The sequence below is a fragment of the Notolepis coatsorum genome (assembly GCF_963971535.1).
Source record: "Notolepis coatsorum genome assembly, chromosome: 16".
In the NCBI taxonomy this organism is placed as follows: domain Eukaryota; kingdom Metazoa; phylum Chordata; class Actinopteri; order Aulopiformes; family Paralepididae; genus Notolepis; species Notolepis coatsorum.
In genome coordinates this window covers 29,263,891-29,276,221 of record NC_140180.1, presented here as the reverse complement: position 1 = coordinate 29,276,221, position 12,331 = coordinate 29,263,891, and the positions used below count along the sequence as shown (strand labels likewise).

General features: G+C 41.4%; 1 protein-coding gene across 1 annotated transcript in view; it reads left to right on the top strand.

The window, feature by feature from the left end:
- Positions 1-5,907, top strand: part of rxfp1 (relaxin family peptide receptor 1) — a gene marked incomplete at both ends in the record, with an annotated part of 183,032 nt that extends 177,125 nt beyond the window's left edge. Inside the window, 3 exons of the mRNA XM_084332008.1 lie at positions 1,815-2,225; positions 4,586-4,804; positions 5,606-5,907. Coding sequence (XP_084188134.1) covers positions 1,815-2,225; positions 4,586-4,804; positions 5,606-5,907 — 932 coding nt within the window. The remainder of the gene's footprint in view (positions 1-1,814; positions 2,226-4,585; positions 4,805-5,605) is intronic.
- Positions 5,908-12,331: the final 6,424 nt, after the last annotated feature.

Below are 12,331 nucleotides of genomic sequence, written 5' to 3'. Positions count from 1 at the left end.
AGATCCACTAGTTTCACCTGTTAATTACTATCACCCCTTTAGTCCAATAATGATTTTCTCCATTGAGGGAATTTCAATAGCCTATTTATCATGACATTTGCAAGCAAGCCTATGCTTTTGTATGTACAGTATTTATGTGTATTCATGTATTAATGCTAAAGATTGCCTGTACAGTATGTCATCATTTGCCACAGATGACTTCCTAATCAATTTGACAGAATCATCTTTTCTGGGCTGATGTCCAAGCTGTCACTCACTAACAGTATATTACGGTATGATATTGAGTTCACACGTCTCTCTTTCTACCGGATATCAGAGACAAATATCTGCCTAGAAATTATCATGTTGGCAAAGCAAGAAGGCAATTATAAGATGCTTGCTTCTTAACAAGCCCTGAACCCTGAACCAATGCATAGATATTGTAAACAGCATACAGTGTGGAACATGTGACATTCAGTTTAAGATTACAGAAAGAAAGAGGAGAGTACTCGACTAAATGGGATACATACCTGACCATTGAATAGTCTGACAACTGAGAGTATACATACCTGACCATTGAATAGTCTGACAACTGAGAGTATAGTGAATGCAATAGATGCCTTGCACAGAAAGTTCATGTAGTTTTAACATGGCTGCCTGTAATATAGCAACCATTGTTTTGTACATGAGAATGGAAGAGACAATGGTTGCTATGTGCAAAACAATGGTTGCTATGTGTTGATATATTTATCAAAAACATAATCATTTTGTGTCTTACTACTGGATCTTGTAATCAGGTCCCAATATAACAGTAATAGCATGCTTTTCTAGTGTTTTACCTACTCTTTTGAAAGTGGTTACCAATGGTTACAGGCAGCCATACTGGAAGAGGACTACACAAACATTCTGTGCAAGGCCTCTATTGTGAAACATGAAAATGAATGTGAACAAGAATGTACTAATCTATCTGTAAACAAAGACCGAAAATAAACTATTCATTTGTTCATTCATTCATCCTATTGTACAGTATGCATATCATTCACTGTAACTGAGTGACCTTGTGTTTATTGTACAGTATGCATATCATTCAATGTAACTTAGTGACCTTGTGTTTATTGTGTTATAACACTCAAAAGATAATATAAAACGAATAGATAAAAAGCTATTACTATGTATATAAACCCTGCATGCCATCTACTGGTGCCTTAATGATTAGGCAGAAATGATAAGCCTATTTGCACACAGCGAGTGTCTTTATTTAAAAAAAAATATATATAATAATTGCCAGCCGTCCTTCTAGTGACCGATACCGATTAAATCTATCACAAATATAATGGGTAATGTATCTGTCTCTTTCACTCTATCTATCTATAATGTAGGCTGTCTTTCTCACCCCGATGTGGAATTGGAACATGTGGTAAACTGGGAAGGATTCTAGTTATTGGTTGCAATTGAAGGGGGAAGTTTTACATCCAATCACAGTAATACATTAATAAATAAATAAAGCCCAGGCAGATAATGACTACTGCAGTTGTGGTCTCAAGTCCGACACGACGACACAGAGACCAAAATGTGGCCTCAAGACCAAGACCGGTCTTGAGAACCACAACACTGCTGTTGGAAAATGAAAAAGAATATTTAATTGAAATCCAGACGAACATTGAGAGGTCAATATGCGTGCAACCTTCAGGACATCCAATGTTGGAAATGTGTTAATTTCAGTAAGCTTGGTAGTCTGTTTTCTAATATAACGCCAGTCGTGTAGTCCTGAATTCTAAACGCCCTTGCGCATATGAAACCCATACAATCTGGTAACACGTATGGTTCATTTCCAGGTGCTGACGGGTTGATGGGTGTATACCTCTTCACCATTGGCGCCTATGACCTCAAGTACCGCGGCGAGTACAACCGCCATGCTCAGGCCTGGATGGGCAGCGTGCAGTGCCACGTCATCGGCTCCCTGGCTATGTTGTCCACCGAGGTGTCAGTCCTCCTGCTTACCTACCTCACCCTGGAGAAATATGTCTGCATTGTCTACCCTTTCCAGTACCTGCCGCCAGGCTGGTGGCAAACGGTCGGCATTCTGTTTGGCATCTGGGTGTCTGGCTTTGTCATCGCCTTCCTGCCCCTCGCATGCAAGGGGCTATTCCAGAACTTCTACGGGTACAACGGCGTTTGCTTCCCCCTGCACTCTGAGGAGCCGGAGACCACCACGGCCGTAGTCTACTCCATAGTCATCTTTTTGGGTGGGTGTCTTTCCTTGCTAGTGTATATTGGCGGCAGATCTCGCTTAGAATATACATAAAGTACCAATCGACCACAGGAAAAAGGTACATCATTGTACATTATATATAAGTAATATATTGGCGTGTTTGTGAAAATTACAAATAAGTACATATATATGGGGCAGCTGGGTGGCGTAGCGGAGATTGCGCTCGTCACCAATGCAAGATACTCCGGTCTCGAATCCCGGTGTCAGCATTGCCTGCGGCTTGGACCAGTCATCATACTATCTCAATTGGCAGAGGTAGCGGGTGGAAGTCGATGGGTGGGGATTGGACGTTGTGGACTGCGACTCCTACAGGTCGGTTGGGTGACGCCTGCACAGCAGAGACAGGAAGTATCGGGTGCAGCGTGAGCCTCCCACGCGTTACTCCTCGCCACTGAGAGTCCGCGCTGTCTGGTGAAAAGATGCGACAGGCTGCCTCCTCGTGTACCGGAGGGGACACGTGATGCAAGGCTTCTATCCTCACTACAACCGACCAGTGGGGGGCATAGTCTAGCAACGTTTAAGACAGGGGAGGGGAGAATTGGCAATACGAAATTAGGATGGGAGATAGAAAAATAAGGAGAAAAAGTGGATTAAAAAAAATAAGAAATAAGTACATATATTACATTATATTTGATTGATTTGATTTGATGTTTTTAATTTTCGTGTCTTACATACAGGTGTATGCCCAGCCCACATGGGCTTACAAGAAACAATAATAAGTATATAATAGTATACTTGACAAATTACTTGACAAATTATGACATTGCCAATAGGTTATATAGACCAAGATGGCCACACACAAAAAAATACAATAAAACGTAATATAACACAAGCTGTAAGCAATGTATGTAAACAAAGAAACAAGAGGAATTCATATAGTTCATTCATATTGTCTCAAGTGCCATGCTTTCTCCAAAAATCCTGCAAAACTGAAGATGTCCTCCACAAAAAAACAACTCAACATACAACTCTCAGACTGCCAAAACAAATCCGGATTTTTCTCAAATAAAGCCCTCCTCAAATCGGTGTACAAAGGGCAATAAAAAACTAAATGATATTCATCTTACACCACTCCCAGATCACATAGAACACACAACCGCTCCTCCTCAGGTTTACCTTGGAATCTACCCACCTCCACAGCCAATGGCAGGGTTATTATATACAGTATATAATTAATAATAATAATAATAATAATAATAATAATAATAATAATAATAATAATAATAATAATAATAATAATAATAATAATAATAATAATAATAATAATAATAATAATAATAATAATAATAATAATAATAATAATAATAATAATAACAATAACAATAACAATAACAATAACAATAATAATAATAATAATAATAATAATAATAATAATAATAATAATAATAATAATAATAATAATAATAATAATAACAATAATAATAATAATAATAATAATAATAATAATTATTATTATTATTATTATTATTATTATTATTATTATTATTATTATTATTATTATTATTATTATTATTATTATTATTATTATTATTATATAATTTAAACTTTTAACATTTTCAGAAATCTTTTAAGTTCCCTTGCTGGGGAACGAACCCAGAGGGCGCTCACATGGGAGGCAAGTGCCTTTACTTCAAGACTATTATACGTTTATGATTAGTTTGAATACAAGTTAGCATTTAGCTAAAAACATAAATGATGATGATATGATGATGAAGACTTTATTTCAGACTCAAGGTCCATATTACACATATACAAAACAACAACAAGAATACAATAACAAAAGAAACAAGGCCAACAACATAGATTAAAATACATTAAAATACATAAAGGCATAAATGACTCCTCATTCAGTAGTAATACCCCGTCCACTACTAACACTACTGCCACTGACTATAGGCCCATAGCCCCAGTCCCACTATCACAGACACCACCAGGATGCGAGTGAATTCATGCAAGACAATACTCTCTTTGGAAAATGCCCTGACATGATCCGGTCAAGTGGTGTACCGTATATGATATATGTATGAAATGAAAGTATTTCAAATGTGCACCACTGTAAGTGTTTCCTCTCAAATGTTTGGCCGGAGTGTGGGTTGGAGTAATTTCAATACTTAAATATGGTTTACTAGTTTCAGCAACTATTGTGGAGTAATTGTAAATCTGTTAGTACAGTATGTTACCTTTGGGTGATGAAAAAGATCATGAATTTCCATTGTTCTTTCCATTGTTCTGGCACAGTGAGAGTAATTTTTCAGCTGTGAGGACTCTCCATTGGAGGACAATGACATGTTTGCCTCATCGCAAACAGAAAATGAATGCTTATTTTCACAATAGGTGTGAACATGGTGGCGTTCCTCATCATCGTACTCTCCTATGCAAGCATGTTCTACAACATCCAGAGGACCGGCTCCCAGACCACGAAATACAGCAACCACATCAAGAAGGAGGTGGCCATAGCCAAGCGCTTCTTCTCCATCGTCATCACCGACTCCCTCTGCTGGATCCCCATCTTCATCATCAAGATCCTGTCTCTTCTGCAGGTGGAGATTCCAGGTATAGTAAGAAAGAGCAGAGACACTCTATATCAATGGAGATGGAGCACTCTGGGAGGTTTGAATGGAGAAATCCATAATGCTAAAAATGGTACAGTAACAACAACAAAACAACACTACTTGCTACAAAACATATTCAGACATAATAATGTGATGTTGTTTTATGTTGAGTAGAATTAAGAATCTGGTGCATTTTGAAGTGAAATGTGAGTTTTAAGATGTTTCAAATTAATCATGATCTTGTAGTGAGTGGTTGCCATGGTAACTAAACCACTGGATGGCGTGTGTGTAGAAGGGGGTCAGGTCTTGTTAGTAGCCATTATCAAGATGGTGGCGGAGTGAGCAGAATTCTCTTTTTAGAATTTGGTAAGAGTACTAGGCTCGCTGCTGTGTTACAGGGTCAGGCACCATTTTATATTTAGAGTATTAACTCATTGACTGCCACACTTTTTTCCCATCTTTACTCCCTGGCGCCAGCGTTATTGTTTTCACGATGTTTGCGGACCCATCGTATATTCTATATTATAGCTATGGAGACAATAGTATGGCTCATTTGACAGGCACTATTATACTAACAGGGACAAACCAGTTCATTTCTACATACTTTAGTTTGTGCGCTATTCCACGCTAAACAAACCCCCCCCCCCCCCTCAAAAGGCTGCTTTTGTATATAACAATTTGTTCTTAATTGCTTGCCTGGGTAAATAAAGGTTAAATAAAAAATAAAAAATAAATTCTTAACGCTGCAGGAATATCTGCCACTTCTGTCACTTCATCTTGCCTCCCTTTCCACCCCCGACAGGCACCATCAGCTCCTGGGTGGTGATATTCATCCTCCCTATCAACAGCGCCATCAACCCCATCCTCTATACGCTGACCACGCGGAGCTTCAGAGAGACCCTTCTGCAGGTGTGGGCCAACTACAGGCAGCGGAGGCTCCTGTTCAGCGGCCTCCCGGGGCGCCAGCCCTCCCTCAACTGGCAGGAGATGTGGCCCCTGCATGTAAACAGCCAGACCCTCACCCACAGGTGTGGACTCGAGACGCATAACCTGGACTCGGGTCAGACTCGAGTCACACATTTGATCACTTCAGACGCGACTTGACTACAATAAAAAAAGAAAAGAAAATGTTTTATCGACTTGCAACTCGACTTTGACTTTAACGCCTATGACTTCAGATGCGACTTGGACTTGAGCCCCATGACTCCATAAGACTTGATACCCTTCCCAAGCCCAAAAGATTTAAAAAAACGCGTTGCCGCAAAAACGTGTGCAGCGAATCGCCTCTTAATTGTCACGCTTGTTACGTTATAGTCTATATAGTTCCCTCTGTATTTTCCGCCTGCCACCGTTTGCGAGTATAGACAGAGGATAACTGGGTGTCTCACATCCCCGCCCCCTTATCTTCCTGACTCCCTTTAAGTGAGCCCTCTGTAGTTTTAAGGTAAGGCCTTCTGTGCCTCTGAGCAATGGCAAGTGGTCCATGCTGAAGGACAGGAGGACATCACAGTCTGTCCATGCTGAAGGACAGGAGGACATCACAGTCTGTCCATGCTGAAGGACAGGAGGACACCACAGTCTGTCCATGCTGAAGGACAGGAGCGGAGGACATCACAGTCTTTCTCACTCACCATTCGGGGTCGAATCAGCGCCGGGTCGCACCAGAAAAGGGTGTGTCTGTCTGAGTGAGAACGCTCCCCCCGTCCCCGTACCCCGCTGATTCGTCCCCGGGGGCGCTGAACCTGGACCGGTGAAATAGGTGGTCTCGGGTGCGCGCTAGTGGGAGCGGGGGGCGTGACACACACAACGTCGTTACTGTAATGCTTTCATGCTTGCTTGAATTTTGGGCAGATAAAACCACACAGCAACAACTGGACAATACCCACAAAAACGATATTTATGGGCAATTTGCGAGTTCAGACCTCAACCAAAACAAGCATGTGGAGCCTCACAGCTCAGTGGATGAAAACATGAAGCCACGTTACAAAGCACAGCACTTCCCTGGCTCGCATTAGGCCTGGCAATTTTGTTTGCCATTGCTATGTCTATACATTGGTTTCTTGTTCGAATGCATTTATTTCTATTAGACCAGTGGTGCCCAACCAGTCGGCCGTGGTCGACCAGTAGATCAATGACATGCAATATAATTGCCACGAGCGATGGGATAATGTTAGCTGCTGAACAGGCTAAGCTAACTAGCGTTAGCCGTTAGCTTAGCGTTTTCCATTGCTATATCTACTATACTTTCTTGTTCTAATGCATTTATTTCTATAGACCAGTGGTGCCCAACCAGTCGGCCGTGATCGACCGGTAGATCAATGACATTCAATATAATTGATGCAAGCAATGTTACTAGTAATAGGCTAAGCTAACTAGCGTTAGCTTAGCGTTAGCCCTGGGAAACGCTCAAAAGCGGACTCTACAACACCATCCATTCGTGAGAAACGTTTTTGATAATTTATTTTCGAAGATAGAGCTTTTCTCTGCAGCTTGACCGTTTAGCCATAACCATATGGTAGACAGTTTCAACTTCACAACATAAACATTCTAAATTAACTATATTTGATTTCCTCACGGCAACAGTAAATACATTCGGGTCCAAGTCGTTCCATTTTTACAGACATCAAAGGAGCTATTTTGAATATAATGTGTGCAATTATTCAGATGTTATGTTGAGGCATAATACGTTTTCAGTGGATTGGTTTTCCAGTCACTCAGCCATATGAGTAACTGACAGTTTGGTAGGCCGTAAGGTGAAGGCTGTATCGTTTCATCCCGTTCCCACCTCGGTGGACTACGCAATTTTCACCCAAAGATATATTGGTGTAGATTTGGGAATAAAAAGTTGTCCATTTAGAATCTACCCGGTTTTGCGCAATCATAATTTTAAAGTCGGGACTAGATCTTTCCTCGCAAAATGGATACTTGGTCACTGCATAGTTTTATTTGACGTATTTGTGCGAGTTCTGTCACGCATCTTGCGCTCGACCAATAGCAGCTCTCTTTGTTGCCAAGTTACAGACCACAATAAATGTGTGTAAACAGTAATTTGATGTTAGCATGTCATCCACGGAGTACATCTAGACGAACATTGACAAAAAACACATTCTAACGTTCGCAAAATAGGTTTCTAAACAATGTTATATGCATACGCTACTTGCTATATAGGCAAGCGATTGGATACAGCTGAGAAACGGGCCACAACGTACGTGTTATTAACCATACATTTACATCATATGCCCTTCTCTTTATAGTCTACAGTACACCAACAACACAGCATTGCATACGCTGTGAAAATGTCTAGAATGTTTAAAAATGTTGTTTAAAAAAATCACACCGATGCATGACGTCCTGTCGGGGAAATTATTCGATAAACCTCCATAAACACACAATCCGTGATGCATGCAGCACATTTTTATTAAAAACACTTTACCTTAGGCGGTTAGGTGGCGTAGCGGAGATTGCGTTCGTCACCAACCCTTCGAATCCAGCTCACAGCTCCGGGGTTGTCACCAGCTTGGCTGGCCGTTCACACTAATACAATTGGCTGTATTAGAGGGTGGGAGAAGCTGGCGGGGTGGGTCCGGGTCGTTGTAAACAGCGACTCCTACAGTTCGGTCGGGGCGCCTGCAAAGCGCGGATAGGACCTGAGTGGGATAGTGTGATCCTTCCACACGCTACGCCCTCTCAGGGAGGATCCGCGCTGCTAGGTGAAAAAGAAGCGGTTGATTGGCTGGACGTGTGTCGGAGGAAGCACGTGATAGCCTCCACTCTCCCAGATGATCTGACTGTGGGGGGTAAGTGCACAGCGACCAGGAAGGGGATTGGGAATTGGCATACGACTAACATTGGGATGGGAGAAAATCGGAGGAAAATGGAGGGGGGAAAAGATAATAATAAATAAATAAATAAAAAACACTTTACCTTGTGATTCCCAACCTGCAATATTAAAGATGCTGGTACAATTTTCTAAAGATTGAGGTTGTACACATAAAGCAGTTCAGTGGATAGTATAATGAGAAAAAGAATAGACCCACACACTTTTGATCAAGATAGTTAATCAATCAAAACTATACACCATCCCCTTAATTTGGAATAATGTCAAAGATTTAACAAATCAATAAGTTACTCATTAACCTTTTTATTTTCCATTTAAAAACAAAATAGAATACAGGTACAAAAATAGATTCAAGATTCAAGAGGTTTATTCGTCACATAAGGTGCAGTATGCATAAGGTATTATTGTCCTTGTTAACAGAACACGCTTTGGGGCAACAATAATGTGGTCAAGAGGTATGGATTCTCTATTGTGACCGAACTGGCTTGACTTCTTTATTCACATATAAGCAGTAGATGTACAGAGCTCTGCTCTCTTTGAGAGCCGTTGGAGTAGAGAAATAAATGAGAGGGGGCGACCTCTTATATAGTTCCCTCTACGGTAGAATACTCCGGTAGCTACGCCTAGAGCGCCCTCCGGTGGAGACAGATATATATGCATAGGTAACCTGTTACAGGTGCAAACAGTCATCTACACAGTTAGACAGTCACTAACATCCCCACACATAGTCCCTTAATTCAACAGTCCTTTTAGGTTCCTAGTACAGTAGTTGTAGTTGGATGTCTGGCAGCAGTCCCTGCCCACTATTGTGGAGCCTGATGGCCGCTGGTATGAAGGACTGGCTTCCTTCTCATCCCCCTCTCTGCCACCACCTCTAGTCTGACCAGCTCGACTCCCACCACGGAGCTAGCCTTCCTCACCAGCTTGTTCAGTTTGTTGGTGTCCCTCAAGTTGATGTAGCCCCCCCAGCATGCCACAGCATAGAAGAGGACGCTGGCCACTACAGACTGGTAGAAAGACTGCAGTCTATTGCAAACATTGAAGGACCTGAGTCTCCTCAGGAAGAACAGTCTGCTCTGTCCCTTCCTGTAGAGGGCCTCTGTGTTGTCCGACCAGTCCAGTTTATTGTTCAGGTGTACCCCAAGGAACTTATATGACTCCACCACGTCCACCTCATCCCCTTGGATGGTGATGGGAATCGGGGGGGCCTCTTCTTGCCCCTCCGGAAGTCCACCACCAACTCCTTGGTTTTACTGGTGTTGAGTTGGAGGTGGTTGCTGACGCTCCACCCCACAAAACTCTCCACCAGGGCTCTATACTCCTCCTCATCGTCGTTGTGATGTAGCTTACGATGGAGGAGTCGTCAGAGAACTTCTGCAGGTGGCACCCGCTTGAGTTGTGGCAGAAGTCTGAAGTATAGAGGGTGAAGAGGAAGGGTGACAGCACAGTTCCTTGGGGGGGGCGCCGGTGTTGCTCACCAGTACGTCAGACTGACTGTCCTTTAGTCTGACGTACTGCGGTCTGTCAGTGAGGTAGTCCTTGATCCAGGCCACCAAGCCGTGCTCCAGCTGCATCACGGAGAGCTTCTCCGCTAGCAGTGACAGTATGTATATTAAATATTCCTCTTTACTTACTTTTTACTTACTTCTTACTTACTTTTTTTTTTTACTGTATGAAGCACACTCTCAGGGGCTCATACAGAAACAATCATTTCATCGTAAAGTACCTGTATTTTATTATGATAAGTAATAAACAAAGTCTTGGCTGGTGTTGTAGGACTCCGCTCAACTCTGCAACGCTTCAATACCGCCACCTGGTGGCCGATCGGCGAGTTGCCAAAACCGGAAGTGGCCGGAAGTGCTTAGTCCGTCCCCTATTCCGTCCAGACACCGTGGATATCGATCCGTTGCCATAACTCAATAAACAACATGATTGGACGTATATTAGTATTATACAAACCGGAACTGGATCACCTAGATCAACATCACATAACTGGGATCTGTTTGCACCAGTGTGATCGCCCAACGGTAAGAGGAAGCTGCCGTGAGTTTCAGTGTTTTTGATTATTATTATCCATACAAACTGCTCTGATCTATATATCACCCATACTACATGAATCATTTAACGTCGGTCATTGCATTATAAACGACCCCCCCCCCCCCCCCCCCCCCCCCCCCTCCGGTCACCAGCAGATGACCAGTCATGACGTTTAGGATCATGTACAGTTGACATTTTTAATATAACGTTGATCGGTATCAAACTGCATTTGATCATCTAATATATGCATTTATGGCTATATCTCACGTTCTATGAAATACAGCATATATAAAAACATATTTATACTCTGGACGGTATTTTAGTATGAATGTGTGAATGAAAAAGTAAAACGTTCCTACATCCTGAACGATAGATAATTGATGTTGAATGGGCCATAGTAATGTCAATTTAGCAATACAATTTAAAAAGTTATAGCCCTGCAAAGAAGGTGAACATCTCCATAGACAAATAGTGCTGGCAGAGAGGCTACAAGGATGGATATAAGCTCCGGCAGAGAATGGGTTAAGGGGATGGTGTAGTGTTTTGATTGATTAACTATCTTGATCAAAAGTGTGTGGGTCTATACTTTTTCTCATTATACTATCCACTGAACTGCTTTATGTGTACAACCTCAATCTTTAGAAAATTGTACCAGCATCTTTAATATTGCAGGTTGGGAATCACAAGGTAAAGTGTTTTTGATACAAATTTGCTGCATGCATCACGGATTGTGTGTTTTGTGGAGGTTTATCGAATCATTTCCATGACAGGACGTCATGCATCGGTGTGATTTTTTTTAACAACATTTTGAAACATTCTAGACGTTTTCACAGCGTGTGCAATGCTGTGTTGTTGCTGTAGGATGATTTAAATGTATGGTCAATAACACGTACGTTGTGGCCCGTTTCTCAGCTGTATCCAATCGCTTGCCTATAGTAAGTAGCGTATATGCATATTGTTTAGAAACCTATTTTGCGAACGTTAGAATGTGTGTTTTTTGTCCATTTTCATCGAGATGTACTCCGTGGATGACATGCTAACGTCACATTACTGTTTACACAAATGTATTGTGGTCTGTAACTTGGGAACAAAGAGAGCTGCTATTGGTCGAACGCAAGATACGTGACAGAACTCGCACCAATACGTCTTAAAATAGAACATTTTAAATTATGATTGTGCAAAACCGGGTAGATTCTAAATGGAGAAGATTCTAAATGGAGAACTTTTTATTCCTAAATCTACACACCTATAGACCTTTCACCCAGAGTGAAAATTGAGTAGTTCCCCGAGGTGGGAACAAGAATAGTTTTCTAGACACTTCTCAGGCTTCACCTTATGGCCTAATATGAGTCCGTATTCCCATGAAAACTTTATTTGATCACAATACACTGTAAATATGTCAACATAAATGAATCATTGTATGAAATTTGGTGGAATTAAACATTGTTATTGCCATTTCTATCATCAGCTGTGGATTATCCTGTACGTTCAGATTTCTGGTTACGTTCTAATTTTATGAATTAGGAAAACAATGAGAGGTCATGGCCTTGACTGTTTACTTCAAAATGTCATACAGTATACATTATGTACTTGTATTATATATATAATATTCCTCAAGTTTTACTTTTATACGATCATGTTGTAACTGAAGCT